Source organism: Taudactylus pleione, unplaced genomic scaffold (genome assembly GCF_031769625.1).
Source record: "Taudactylus pleione unplaced genomic scaffold, aTauple2 ptg000089l, whole genome shotgun sequence".
NCBI lineage: Eukaryota > Metazoa > Chordata > Amphibia > Anura > Myobatrachidae > Taudactylus > Taudactylus pleione.
The window spans coordinates 10,989,151-11,005,212 of record NW_028284491.1 but is presented as its reverse complement, the minus strand read 5'-3'; the positions used below and the strand labels follow the sequence as shown (position 1 = coordinate 11,005,212).

General features: G+C 41.6%; 1 protein-coding gene across 2 annotated transcripts in view; it reads left to right on the top strand.

Moving 5' to 3' along the window:
* Window positions 1-16,062, top strand: part of MAP3K12 (mitogen-activated protein kinase kinase kinase 12) — a 135,815-nt gene that overhangs the window by 71,940 nt on the left and 47,813 nt on the right. Inside the window, exons 1-4 of one of the 2 annotated variants that reach the window (XM_088469173.1) lie at window positions 1,725-1,767; window positions 9,401-9,885; window positions 11,427-11,610; window positions 13,328-13,519. In XM_088469173.1, the coding sequence (XP_088325299.1) occupies window positions 9,465-9,885; window positions 11,427-11,610; window positions 13,328-13,519 (797 nt within the window). In that variant the 5' untranslated portion in view covers window positions 1,725-1,767; window positions 9,401-9,464. Of the gene's footprint in view, window positions 1-1,724; window positions 1,768-9,400; window positions 9,886-11,426; window positions 11,611-13,327; window positions 13,520-16,062 lie in introns of those variants that run through there. The other variant, XM_088469172.1, reaches the window with a different exon arrangement.

Below are 16,062 nucleotides of genomic sequence, written 5' to 3'. Positions count from 1 at the left end.
CACAGGACAGCACATTGCTGTAGAACATAGGAGAGACAGTACACAGGATAGCACATTATTGTGGTGTACAAGGGAGACAGTACACAAGATAGCACATTATTGTGGTGTACAAGGGAGACAGTACACAGGACAGCACATTATTGTGGTGTACAAGGGAGACAGTACACAGAATAGCACATTATTGTGGTGTACAAGGGAGACAGTACACAAGATAGCACATTATTGTGGTGTACAAGGGAGACAGTACACAGGACAGCACATTATTGTAGTGTACAAGTGAGACAGTACAGCACATTATTGTGGTGTACAAGGGAGACAGTACACAGGACAGCACATTACTGTAGTGTACAAGGGAGACAGTACACAGGACAGCACATTGCTGTAGAACATAGGAGAGAGAGTACACAGGACAGCACATTATTGTGGTGTACAAGGGAGACAGTACACAGGACAGCACATTGCTGTAGAACATAGGAGAGAGAGTACACAGGACAGCACATTATTGTGGTGTGCAGGGGAGACAGTACACAGGACCGCATATTACTGTAGTGTATATTAGAGACAATACACTGGACAGTATATTAGTGTGGTGTATAGGAGTGACAGTACATTGGACAGCACATTATCGTGATGTACAGTATAGGAGAAACTACACAGGACAGCACATTACTGTGGTGTATATGGAGTCAGTACATTGGGCAGCATATTACTGTGGTATAAGCAGTACACTGGACAAACAGCACAATACTCTGGTAATATAGGAGAGTACACTGGACAGACATCACAATTCTGTTGTATATAGAAGAGACAGTAAAGAGGACCGCACATTACTGTGGTGCATAGGAGATAAGACAGCACATTATTGTGTAGGAGAGACAGTACACTGGATAGTACATTATTGTGGTATAGGGGAAACAATAGACAGAACAGTACTTTACTGTGGTGCATAGATGAAACAGTGTACTGAACAAAAAGCACAATACTGTGGCATATAGGAGAGGCAGCGCAGCACACGGGACAATCAGCACAGCACAGTGTAGCTAGATATATGCAAGGAACGACAACCCAGTTGTAAAATATTGGAACATTGAGCAGATAATATGAAAACCAGAACACAGAGCTAAGGGACAGAACCATACACATTAAGGATTTCATGAAGAGTAACGCATATAAGGGGCACATATAATCATTAGTATAAGAACAGTGAGACCAGGGTTATAAGAAGACAGGTACACAATTAACAGTGCAGGAAAGCTCTATAATAAGGAACATTATACATACACATAACACATAGTTACTCAGGTATATAGAGCACATGTGATACGAAGAGGGACACTAAAAGGAAGAATATACAGAAGAGGTGTATATACTGTAGGTAAGGGCATAATATATCACAGATGAGATAGATGCAGGCAGAAAGCGCACAGTTAATTTAGTGATACAGGACATTGCAGAGCAAAGCAGCGAACAGTTGTAGTGATACAGGACAGTGCAGAACACAGGAATCGCACAGTAGGTGTAGTGATACAGGACATTGCAGAGCATAACCACAGGCAGCGCACAGTTAGTGTAATACAGGACACCGCAGAGCAGAGCCACGGACAGCGTGGGGAAGGACCAGGTCTGTGGATCTGGACTGTTTGTTGGTAGCAGAGACGGCGTGTAACTGGATTACAGCAGGAGGCTGGGTGAGTGAGTGCATGTGGTATGAAGCACCCTCTGCACAGGGGATAGGAGACGCCGGCCGGAGAGATCCTGGATTACTAGGTACTGGTACAGGATAAACATGTGCCTATACTTGTGATATTGGCTAGAGGTCAGTGCTAATGCAAAGCGGGGCTAATGGAGGCTGTGTGCTTCATTTGTACAACAGTGTAAATAATTGACATTGCATATTACATCATACTTCTACAGTGTTTATACAGCGGTACCACATTGTGCACTGTGATGTGTAGTAACCGCATAATGCATTATGTGTAATATTATATGTACACTATTGTATTAAGTATATTTTGTTTACATGTACTTATTTATACATTATAGGTTCTAATTTTTTAATTTGTGTATGTGGGGACAGCGATATAAATATATGATGTTGATGTCAGTAATGCAGAACATGTGACATTTTAGAATTTCAGTTCTTTCCAGGTCTATATATTTCTATATGTTAACCTTTACTTGTCACTAAACTGGTCAGTTTTACGTAAATATAGCAATATAATATACATAAGCAAAAAAATAAATCATGATTTCTATAGTATATAAAGTAACGTGTGTGTGTCTCTCACGGGCTGTCCATGTGACGTTGTGTATATGTTTATAAATGCACACAGGTAACACGTTAATTGCGCGCACATTGTATACTATACATTTGATGGGTTTATTTGGAGACAACACTGTATGTATCATAATTATATACAGCATTTCGTGTATATGACACAGTGTATGTAGAGTGGGGCTGGCATTATGCATTAACTAAATATATTGTGTATATTTTTGTACATGCAGTGTAAGGTGTGTAAATGCTACCTTCTTTGGTATGGTGACAGTGAACATACGATGCTTTTACACATGTTGCAGACATGTTTGTTTTGTATAGCCAGTATACAGCATATGTGGCATGTTGCAGAAACAGAAATGTCCATGCATCTCTTTCTGTATTTGTTGTGGATATATGTCTCATTCCTTGTATCTGAGATTATCCTGTGTTTGTACAATAGATGCCATTTACAGTACCTTGCCCAGCCTTTTGTGATTGCTTGAGCTTGTAGTGAAGGTGTTTATTATGATGATCTGCTAAATCACTGCGTTCGTCTCTCCAGTGAAGAAAACATCAACACAATCTAGGAAATAGCGCCGCTTTGTAAATATCTCCTGCCGCTGGAGAAATTTCATATAATACTGTTTACTTCTCTGGTGATGTAATTATCTTTTTATAGACCCCTCTGCTTTTTTGCATGTGTGCTTTTCCCTGGCCGTTATTATCTGCTGGTTCCCTAATGATAAGACGGCGGACGCCCTATACCAGTGTGCCCTGCCCGGGTGCTCAGTGTCCTCATCATGCAGCTGTCTGTATGGGTTGTATCTTGGCTTATAAATCCGGTGCTACAGATGGTAACCATGTCTCTGTGTGTGTGTGTGAATGGATGCTCACAGCGAGTGGGGAACAGCAGGTGCACGATATTCCTCAGCACATGTGCCTGTGTGTGTATGTTTCCCTGGAAAGGCTGCCTGTGGATTTACACATGGCTGCTGGCACAGTATATTAGAAAGCTTTCTATGCTGGTAACCAGGAATCTGTCAGCTTTGTGTAATTATATATGAAGCTCAGACAGTTATCTGATCCATGTGTAAGTGGTGCTGGCCATTTCAGCACCTAGGACAGCAGCAAAAACCTGCCAGGCTGCTAAGGGACTTGTAGTTCCTCCACAAGTTGCCTAACCACCACATACTGTATATATGTCTTATACCAGTGGTTCTAAAACGCAATCCACAGGTTTTCCTAACAGGTCATGTTTTGAGGATTTCTGTCTGTGGAAGCAGGTGAGATAGTTAGATGAACCCACCTGTGTATGATTGAAGAGATCAACAAAACATAACCTGTTAGTGGTACTCGAGGACTGGATTTATCCTATACTGTCTTATACCTTTATTTAACAGAGTTCATGAGCTGTCCATGGGGGAGATTTATCAAATCTTGGAGAGATAAAGTGGAAGAGATAAAGTACCAACTATGCAGCTTCTAACTGTCATTTTACTAGCACAGCCTGTAAAAGAACTGTTTGAAGCTGATTGGTTGGTACTTTATCACTCTCCACTTATCTCTCTCCAAGATTTGATGAATCTCCCCCATGTCTTGTAAAATATACTAAATTGAATTTCAGCACCCTGGACAGCAAATTCCTCCTGCCCTGCATCCCCATTGCTGTAACTGTGTCCTGACTGACCCTGTGGCACTATGCCTTATTTAGTGAAAGGTTTAGCATAAGCTTAATAGCACCAAGAATTACTGGTATAGGAATTACTGGGATTAGTTTAGGGAGGCATATATCATTCTTTTAGTGCCTGTAGCTGCAGTTCAGTTGGACGCCGTTGCCTTCAAGTGTAATGTTAGCATTTTTTTTTATTTCCTGAAGATTGCATTATGCACTCAGAGGCGATTACTTGTTAGAATTTAGGCTTTGGAATGATAACTATAAATGAATTAATGGAATACATGGAAAGCATTATGCATGTATTATAATAGCACAATAGCTAATATCATTACAATTTGCAAGTTGTAGTTATGCTGTAATAAGCTATTGTAATTATATTGTTGGGTCTGAAAATAACTGAAGTAATTAATGTATGTAACAACTGTGACATTCAAAAGAGCATTAGAACTGTTGTGTTAAATAATATCATTTTGTACTGTAATGAGTTTGGATAATTTGAACTATGATTGAAATACACAAATATATTTATCACTGAATGCATTGCCTTATCAGTGCTGGGGACCAACTTCATGACAGCTGCATATTCTGACTCTTAAATTATACATTATATAGTATTTTTTTTATTGTTTTTACTTAGCCCTACTCCACTCTACAGAGGTTTTTTTCAACCTTACTTAATTTAATGCTCTCTCTCTCTTTATTTATCTCTCTATCCATTTCTCATGGTCTTTTTCTTGTTATGCTCCATTTCAGTTGTCTCTGGTTTTTCCCAACCAATACCGTTCAGTGCCTCTGTTTCATCATCTATCAGACCTCTGTCCCCTCTGGGATGTAGTCATGTGACCAGCGGACCACAAGGTCGCCAGTCACAATCCCCACAGCGGAATGGCAGCTGGGATTTATGACAGGTGTCGAAATACCGACGCCTATAATAATCCCGATGCCGGAATGCCAAGGACACCATCCCGAACGAAGGGAAGTCCGGGGCGCCCTTAGCGTTAGCCGTGGGGGTTTAGGATTAGGGAGTCTAGTGGGGTTTAGGTTAGGTTTCTTGGGGGGGGATAGGGTTAAGCACCCCTAGGGGGAAGGAGTAGGAACCCCCAGGGAGGGTTAGGTTTAGGGACCAGTAATGGTGGGTTAGGGTCAGGCGCCTCCGGGGGTAGGTTAGTGTTAGGCACTAAGGGGGGAGGTTAGGGTTAGGCACCACGAAGGGAGGGTTAGGGTTAGGTGGGGACAGGGGAGGTTAGGGTACTTACCTGCCCCTATCGGGATCTTGATCCTGTCGGGCATCCGCTGTCAGGATTTGAACCTTCGGCATTTCAATTCCATTCTGTCTCCTCCTTCTGTTCTGTCCTAATCAACAATATTCAGCTAACAAAGGTATAATTGAACCACCAGTTATTGTTGGAAGGGGTTGGCCCAGAATTAAACTTTAAGCTGCCAAGAAATCAGATATTCTGGTCTTTGTAATCTTAACAAATATAGGGGCCTATATAGCATATTGGTTCGAATATTTTTGTCCAATATCCACCCGATTATTTGCTATTTTTACTTACCTTTGACAGCTATTCTGCAAAAACCCTTTCAGGAACAGCGCTTGCATAAACAAGCTGTCCCTGCGAAGTCCCCGCTAGTATTCTCTTTTCCGCCCGGTATTAATTTTCTTCCCTATTCTCGCACATGCTCCAACCTCAGTTTGTGCATGGTGCATAATAATGCAAATAAAAATGAGATATTATATGAATATACATGAGTATAACATTTCATGTTTTGTTAAGAATTTAGAATTTAGCATGATTCAGATTACATTTTAATAAGAACAAAAGATGATGTGACTGAGTTATTGTTTAGTAATGAAAATGAAACATATGACTGTATCACTAAGGTTTTTTTAAACCCCTTTTTATCATTGTAAAGCATATCAAACAATAAACAATAGTGCTAGAAATTAAAGCAGCAAGATCTTTCCACTCTTTCAGTCAAGTACAGTACTTACCTTAGCATTCCACCGAAATTGTGCAGTAGCTCCTACTCGTTTTATCACTTTATCCCAAACCCAAGTCCCAAACCAACTTAGCTATTATTATTATTATTATTATTATTATTATTGTTATTGTTATTATTATTATTATTATTATTATTATTGTTATTATTATTATTATTATTATTATTATTATTATTATTATTGTTGTTGTTATGATTAGCATTTAATTAAATAGTGTTGGCATACTCTGCCTTACTTTACTATTGGGAGCTGTTGCACATGACTTCAAACTTTCTCCACAGTATTTACATTGCTTTGTCATCTAATAATATTGGGTCTCATTTAAAGTTAGGAGTAAGTGCAGCTGGTGCATCCTAAAGCAGCCAATGTATGGGTCATCCGTACACACGTGAACCGATATATCTTTCAGATATATTGGCATCGGCTGTGCTGCAGGGCCGATCTGATATGTTTGTGAATGACGTAGTTCACAGATATATCGGGTGTACACACACGCCGATGTACTTGCGTTATATCGCTTGCTGATAGAATGAGTGATATATCGCCAAGTGTGTACCCAGCATAAGTGGTGGTTTTCTCAGTCTCACTGGGTATCTGGACTTTAGAAAGAAAGTAAAAAGGTCGACAGTGTCTAGATAGACACCAGATGTTAGACAGTCAATAGGCTGACAGGGACAAAAGGTCAACATGGTCAAAATGTCAACACGAAAATGGTCAACACACAAATGGTCACCACATTTTTTGTTCTTTTTTAGGGTAAGGGTTAGACACTTATCAGGGGGTTAGGAACGTACCCTGATGGTTAGGCACTTACCCCGACAGTTAGGCACTAGAAGGAACGGTTAGGGTCAGGCACCTACCCCGATGGTTAGGGTTAGACACCAGGATGGAGGGTTAGGCACTAGAAGGGATGGCTATGGTTAGGCACTTACCCCGAAGGTTAGGGTTAGGCACCAGGAGGGAGGGTTAGGGTTAGGCACCAAGCTTAGGGTTAGGGTGAAGATTAGGGTTAGAAAAAGAAAATGTGGTGACCATTTGTGTGTCGACAATAATCATGTCAACCTTTTGACCATTTGTACCTGTTGACCTTCTGACATGTCGACCTTTAATGTGTCAACCTTTTGTCCCTGTCAACCTATTGACTGTCTAACATCTGGTGTCTATCTAGACAATGTCGACCTTTTTACTGTCTATCTTTTATACCATAACCATCTCACTGACAGCCTAACATATGACCTGGATCATGGAATACAGTAAAGCTGTTTCCAGTTCTGTTAGTCCCTCATTGCCTGGTACTAACATCATCTAAAGATGATGTTACCTAGCGGCAAAAAACTTAACTTTTCAGTGCTTTATAAATTGAACATACACCGTATTCCTAGGTGCACACTATGGGAATGTGGAAAGCTGAGAAATTAGACTAACCACAGAAGAAACCTTGTTAAATAAGAGAAGCAGTGATAGCCTCCTCCATTCTCAAAAAAAGATGGAGAAAGGGGATACTACTGCTTGAAAAATAGACCCCTTAGTATTGAAGGGGGTGTGTGTGGTCTGTTCAACTGTAAATTGCACTACTAAAATAAAACTGACGATATGTGTGCGCTACATGTAAAAGGTGGCATCACATTACCTGCATGCAAAATAAAAATTGCATTTGCGGCCCTTGCTTCACAACTTGCTTTGTTTGGCTTTGCTCCTAACTCTAACTGAGCTCATTACATGGTTAGCAGTCACACAAGGATCATTACAACCATACTTGCCTACTTTTGAAAAAGCATTTCAGGGAGATTGTGAAAGCAACACCTATGAGCGTGGCATTACAGTGGACATGTACTGCTACATCTTAGAGGTGTGTCATAAAATTGATTTATATCCAAATGTAAATGAGCCCCATAGCAGTTAGTAAGATCTACTTGCTGATGAAAATATATTTGAATGTATATATCTTTAGTTTTTTTTCTATATATAACAGCTTCATAATGGGGGTAAGGTGCATTGAAGGAGATTGCTAGGCTCTTGAGGGAGTCTCCCTGACAATCAGAGAGGGTTGGCAAGTATGATTACAATGTGAGCATATTACGTTTGGGAGGCCTATTCATCATCCAGCTTCAACGGCCTTTCCGTCAATTATATATCCGACTCACCGCAAATTGTGGTGGCAGATACCAAACTACCAGAGCAAAACAGTATTGCTCCAGTGTGGGATAGCTGCTCTGAAAAGCAGCAGTCCCCATGAGCCCTATCACACAACCTTTGTTGGTAATTAGTATCGGTGAACGTTTACACACTGGGTTTAACTTGTGCATGTGTGCATAGACGGGGCCAGCGGGGTGGCAACCAGGACCTGCAAGTGGTTGCGGAAATTAACGCCATCTAAAGTGTAAGTTCCCACTTTCGTTATTTGGAGTTTGATGAATGTAGGTCCCCATAATAGCGTGTGTGTGGAAGGTGGGCCACATTGCAACTGCAAGGTAAGCAGAAGATAGTGATAGTTGCTTTGTTATCTTTAATAATGCATTGCCCGGTTACTTCAGCCCTACAAAAATTGGTAAAAAATAATAGTTTCACCTACAATAAGGAATAATGAATAGACCCCTAGATGAGTGCAGTCCCAGCCTTACATATTCCCCAGTTCTTCTTCTTAGAATCAACAATCCTGTTAAGAGAATGCCAGCTGGCCATCTCACCAGATGTTGCCACCCACTCTGTATATCTAGATTGGTAGACTCCTTCTACCTTCATCTGCCTGGGGGCAAAAGTATGTTATAAAATGTCCAAGGGATCAGGCTAGCCAAGATCATAGGGATAAGATTGGGAGAGAACCAAGCAGTCTAAACAGAAAGTGCCAGGCAAGACCATTTAATCTTCCTGCAGCAGCAGAAACAGTGAGATCGGTCTGTTATGATAGCAGAACATTTGTAATAAGATGGAATTTGACTGCATTCAGGTCCTATTAAAGATTTGAAATTGCATTTCCTTAAGGTAAACCTAGAGGTAAGTTTCTATCATCCACAGATGTGACATTCACTTTCCACTTGTCAGGTCTTATTTCTAAATGTTATATTGCATTTGGTGTCAGCAGAATCATTTGCTATTTGCCAAATCCTTAAATATGGTATTGGTGCATCTTCAGTTATGCTTCTTACCTGTTTATATCAAATAGCCTAGGTATTGACCATATTTTTTGGTTTGCCGCTAGAACCCCAACTCAGCTCTTATTTTCCAACTTTTTTTCAACAATATCCTTGGATACTCCAATCCCTTTTATAAGCTTTATTTAAATATGGTTGCACCTTTATTAAAGCATATTTGCAGTGTTTTAGAACAGAGACAGTATTCACTAAGCATACATAATTAAATAAGCATGTTGTTTTCTTGATATTTCCCTTGCTAAGCTTATATAAGATCCATTGTGATGATTTAAAAGTAAATAATATGAAATGTTCTCTTTTCTCTACAGAATTTAAGATAAGAATTGGACACAGTTTTATTACCTGAGTTCCATATTTTTCTTGCAAACTATAATGGCATGTCTACATGACACTCGTACACCTTCACCCTCCTTTGCCAGCCTGCTGTCAGATGGACCAATTAGACGCCTGGACACTGATACACCACCTGGCTGCACCCCAGAACAAGAACTGACCCCCACACAATGTGTACTGCGTGATATGGTGCGAACAGAAGTCGCACTTCCCCATGAGGACTCTTTATCTCCTCTTACGTACAGTGTGCCCCATGATCCACAAGAGCCTGAAGATAGAGGTGGTGGTGGTGGTGGTGCAGCAGGAGGTCCCGGAGAAGACAGGCCATGTAGGGCACTTGGAGAGGGCCGCATGCAGTGTCAAGCTGGTGTTGGGTTCTTGGGTGGACTGTTTGGCTGTCTGAGGCCAGTCTGGGCCATGATTGGAAAAACCTATTCTACTGAACACAAGCAGCAAGAAGGTAGTTAAAACTATATTTAATGTGGAATGAAACCTTATGGAACGAGTAGGACAGGACTTGTAAAAAGTGCACACATAAAAAACAGTACCTGAAAAGGGGATGTAGTTATGAGGCCAGTGGCTGCGATGCCGCCGGTCTCAATACCGACATCGAAATCCCAACAAGGGACTTAAGATAGGCATTGAAATACCAATGCCTATCTTAATCCCTACGCCGGAACGCCGAAGGTCGCCAAACCGAACGAGGTAAGTCCAGGGCACCCTTAGAGTTAGCCGCGTGGGGGGAGGGAGGGTTAGGTTTAGGGAGCGTAGCGGGGTTAGGCTTAGGTTTTTTTTGGGGGGGAGGTTAGGGTTAAGCACCCCTAGGTGTGAGGGATAGTGTTAGGCACCACTAGGGGGGTTAGGGTTAGGCACTAAGAGGGGAGGGGAGGGTTAGGTTTAGGTACAAAGGGGGGGGTAGATTTAGGCACTAACGGGGAGGATTAGGGTTAGGGGGTGGGGTGGGGAGGGTTAGGGGGGTAAGGGGGGAGGGGAAGTATGCAAACCATCGGGATGCCGCTGTCTGTATTCTGACAGGAGGCATCCCGACAACCGGCATGACATACCCATTCCCCTGAAAAGACTCCTAGAAATGGCAAATAAAGGCTGGCAATAAACTCTGATTATAACTTGGGTATATTTACTAAAGTGCGGTTTTGCAGAAGTGGAGTAACCAATCAGATTCTAGCTATTATCTTTTAGAAGGTACTAGATAAATATTAAGTAGAATCTGATTGGTTGCTATGGGCAACAACTCCACTTCTAAAAACCCGCACTTTAGTAAATATACCCCATAGTCCCAAATTTTAATCTGAATTTATTGCTTGCCTTTATAGTGTAAATCGAAAACCTATAAATGCATAAAACAGAAAGAATTGGGGGAAGTTACAAATACGTTCAGAATAGTACAAAATACATTGTTTCTGACTCTGACACCAAAAATCCGTTTGTGACACGATAATCAGTAAACACAGAAAACAAAAAAAAGTTACATCAAGAAAAACATTTAAGTGGTATTAAATTGGAAGTCCCACATTTTTATTGGAAATAAGATTTTTTTGATTATCCAGGTCAATTAAAGTCCAAGAGGTAGACTTACTAAAGCTTCTAAAACAGACAAGTGGACCTGTTACCCATAGCACCCAATCAGATTCTGCGTTTTATTTTCTAAGATGCAATGGAGAAATGATAGATATAATGTGATTGGTTGCTATTGGTAACGCCACCACTTTTCCTTTTTAGAAACTGTAGTAAATCTACTCCCAAGTGTAAATCTACAAAAGGAACTAGATATGAAACTGTCTTAAATGTGATTTAGAAAAAAATGATCCAAACTGGATGGTGTTTTTCATTCCACAAGTTAGGACAGCCGTCACTGAATTCTGAGCTTTGTAGTGGATTAGCTGAACAGATCAAATAGATGAACTTCTGGAGATTTGCTTATTAAGTAACCTTAAGCAGTTGTGTTTATGTGCACTCACTAATCTGTGTTCCAATTTGAAGATTCCTGGGAAGTCCCCTTTGAGGAGATTCAGGATCTGCAGTGGGTAGGCAGCGGTGCCCAAGGAGCAGTCTTCCTGGGAAAGTTTCATGGTGAAGAAGTGGCAGTGAAGAAAGTCAGAGAAATAAAAGAGACAGACATCAAACACCTGCGGAAACTGAAACATCCCAATATCATCACCTTCAAGTGAGCAACAAATCAATTTCCTTTACTGCACTGACCCGATTACATTATCACATGTTAATAATAAGTATAATAAGTTCAGTTCTTCTAGAATGCACATAACAACCTCAGAGTGACTTAGCTATGTAATAAAACTATTAGTCTAACTGTAATTAATTATGCTGATGCAGATGGATTGACAGCTTACAGGAGGTGAAGACAACAGTAAGGGGGGCATTTGTCAAAAATCGCATTTCCAATGCGATTTGGGGCGCAGTGTTATCGCCCAAGATCACTGGATGTGATTTAACTGGTGGGGTGTATTAACTGGCACCTGCAGAGAAAGGAGCCCGTCCCTGTGATGTGCTGTGAGTGCTGCTGGGGCTACTGCGTATACGCAGTTCTGCTGACCGCACATGCGCAGCCACCATTGCCGGGGGAACCCTCTGTCTTCTAAATTTGCAACGTGTAGCCCACTGGCTACACCAGGCTACCACCATCTTCAGATGGCGGTAACCGCAGGGGCCACTCTTCAGAATGCATTCCGGAAGTATGGCAGCATCGCATCCCCCATAGAAACCCATGGGGGTTGCGGCTGCTGGCAGGAATGGAGGGATCGTAGCAGGTATCGAAGATATCTGCTGCTATCCCTCTGTAATACATTTAGGGGATACTAAATATTTGCGGTTGCCCCCCAAAAATGGATGTTTTCGGGAAATATGCCGTAAATAAGCAAAACAGATTGAATTTTGGGCCAGATTCAGAAAGGAGCGCAGTTGCTTATACGCAAGCAATTGGTCGATTGTTGCGTATGCATCGCAGTGCACGTGCACGAACTATCCACTGCGATCGGGACAGCGATCGCAGAGGATACGCAGACCCATGCCAGAGTGATTGACAAGAAGTGCCGTTTGTGGGTGGTGACGGGGAGGTAGTCGGGGAAATGCAGGCGTGTCAGCGCGTTTCAACGCCATTGCAAGGGTGTGCATAACTTAGCCACTACCATACCAGATGCTGCCTGAGGCCTCATAGCGAGCGTTGAAGTAAGCAATTCCTGAGTAAGGTCTGGGTTTCATTAAATGTCCGATGTTACCGAGTGTTTATATATGTTGGCCAAGTATACGGATTTGAGTAAGGGGAAGTGGGCGTCCTTATGTTAGGCTGTGATCACAATGCGAATGCAAACATTTACATGTCACCGCTGATATTAGCAACTGCGTTGCGTGCGTATAACCAGAATAGCGACCCGTAGTGAATCAGGCCCTTTGTGTACTAGATATATTTATTTCTGAAGGAATAGATAAAGGATGGAAATACAATAGGATGAGGAAACTGTGATAATTGATTGAGAACAGTCATGATGATGCTTCTCAAGAAGGAGGATTAATTGAAAAAGACCAATTGAGATCAAATTTGGTAATTAAAAATTGTGTATTCACAATAAATAACATATTGCCTTTCGATCAACAAATACCACAACAGAAATTTTAAGGACCCAGCACAGAGTCTCATCAATTTTGTTTAGGTCCATGGCGTTCATGTTTTTTTCATATGTAATGTTGAACTATAGAGATATTGCATTAATTCTTCATCTCCCATTAAATTTATACTGCTGATCTATACTTCTGTTACTACATTAACAACAGCGTAAACTAATTCCTAAATGTGTTTGTTCCACGTTTATAATACTGCCCTTCCACGACGAGTTAATGATCTTCTTCTTGCGCATTCTGTGTTGTAGGGGTGTGTGCACTCAGGCTCCTTGTTACTGTATCCTAATGGAGTTCTGTGCCCAAGGGCAGCTGTATGAAGTCCTACGTGCGGGGAGGAAGGTCACCCCCTCCTTACTAGTGGATTGGTCCATGGGTATAGCAGGCGGAATGAACTATCTGCATCTCCACAAAATTATCCATCGAGATCTCAAGTCCCCTAAGTAAGTGTGTGCTGTAATGTGTACAGGTTGAGTTTTTTAAGTTTCCCATATCCAAATATTCCAAAAATACAGAATAATTTTGGCATGACTGAGATAATGAAACCTTTGATTTTTGATGGTGCAATGTACACAAACTTGTCTAAGGCACAAATTATTGAAAATATTGTATAAAATTACCTGCAGGCTGTGTGTATAAGGTGTATATAACACATATATGCATTCTGTGTGTATATTGGAGTCCCATTCCCAAGATATTTCATTATGATATGCAAATATTCCAAACTACAGAATATTCCATTATCCAAAATACCCCTGGTCCCAAACATTTTAGATATGGGAGACTCAACCTGTATTATCAAATGTTCTGTACTGTACTAAATAAAATTGTTTTATCCTCTTCAGCAGATAATGTGATTTGGGCTCTATATTAGTATTTTGTTATGTTTATACATACATATATATTTCAGAATAGAACTAAGGAGGGTTTTGGGTTAACACAGTTTAAAAACTGCATATGTCATTATAAAGTTATCATTTATCATCTAAGTGTAAATGTGAAGATTTGAAAATAAATTGTTCAATACAATGTATTTATAAATGACTATTTACAATGTTGCCCAAACTTTTCTTTATCAGTTTTACCTTTCCTAGTTCAGTAATATAATGAGCTGCTACCAGAGTCTGGGCCTGATTCAGACCCGATCGCGAGCGCTGAGCTCTCGCAAGCGGGTCGATGTTGGCCAAGTGCGCATGCGCACGAGGGAGCCGGCTCCGTCGTGCGCATGCGCGAGACCCGCATAGCGACGGGCAAGCCGTCGCTATGGGTCTCGCTACAAAGGGGGCGTGCTGTCGATGTTGAGTGACAGCACGCCCCCTTTGGTGGGCATGCCGGGGGCGTTGCTGCCCAGACGGAGGCGTTCCCATGTGAACGCCTCCATCTGGGGCCAGCCCCACTGACATCACAAATTATGTCAGTGGGAGTGCTTTTGGCTTTGATAGAGCCAAAAGCACTCCAGGGCTTGCGGCAGACGAGACCCTACCACAAAGGTCTCGTCTCAAGCCCGATGGTCGCGATGGTCTTGACCACCGCGACCATCTTTTTGGCCGCTCGCTATAGCTGTGGGTGGTCACCCACAGCTATGCGAGCGGCCAGGAGGCCGCTCTAAAAAAAGAGAGGGAGGGCACTGATTCAGAGTGAGCGCTCTGAAAGAGCGTCCGGCTCTGAATCAGGCCCTCTGTGCACTGTTTCTTATCCGCCTGTCAGATATTATGCAATGATATTGAATGCAGTTGATATTCATAGCGAAAACGATGAAAATTGAAGATATTTTGGAAAATACATATAATAAGTTGCAAACGAACAACATTCGGTTGAGAAACAGATAAAATATGTGGGTGTGGAACTTATATCTGAGATAAATTGCACCTGGTACATATATAGGGGCATTTTGTCCGTCATTGCAAAGCACACCTAATGTCCTGCCTCTTGTCACACATTCACCATCCCTTATCTTAAACTTTTTTTCTCCTCATTCGTGATCATAGAGAGACATCAGAACTGCTTTTATTTCAAGTGTCATTTGACATTTTCATTCTTTATTCACACTGGCTTATGTGTGCCTCCTAACGTGCTTCCCCTATTAAATGCACCAAGGTGAACTGTAAGTGGTGGTCAGAATCAGGACACCTCCATATGTTCTAATATCTTTGTAAAGCTGGGCACACACATAAACAACATGTGTACCCAGCGATGCGACTAGCGACCCCTTCACGCCGATGGGCTGACATCTCGGGCGAACGGTACACACCAGACGATCTGGTGCCCAGCCACCTGATATGTTGCCCCTGCCGAATCCTGCTGCATGGGGTCGTCAGCCCCATCGTCAGGGTGAGCTTCCACTGAAGCTTGCATCACACGACATAGTGGGTACACACTAGACAATTTGGAGGATTTGTCCTTCCAATCCGTTGGAATCGTGCAAATTGCTCCAAAAATCGTCTAGTGTGTACCCAGCTTAGCTCATTACAATATTTTATCCCATGAAATAATGTATTGTTTTTGTATTTTTGCATAAAAATGGGTGCATTATTATACTCTCTATCATGCTGTGATCAACACAGTCAGCATAACCAGTGCGCAGCTCCATAGATTAGGGACAATCCTGGAGCAGAAATCAGAAAGTACCAACTTTAATGCTGCAGTCTTCCATGTTTCTGCGCCATCGCTTTAGAATACTGAACTAGGGGCCTAAGCCTGATTTGTAAGCACATATGGATAGACAGATGGATTGGGTGACGGCATCAATCACTCTTGCCGCTGGCAGATTAAATTTTAAGGGATTATGATTTAAACTTTAACCATTCCAGGCAGTATACAAATAATCTCTGTCTAGAGAATACTTAGTCTGGTTTTCAGTAATGCTGCAATCAAGCATTGGTAATTCGGTTACTGTTTGTCATCAGACTATAGGTAATGTCCCAATTGTGGGTGCTGCCATAGTCTGAGGGTTTGGACTCACTGGACCACTAGTGGTTGACGCTGG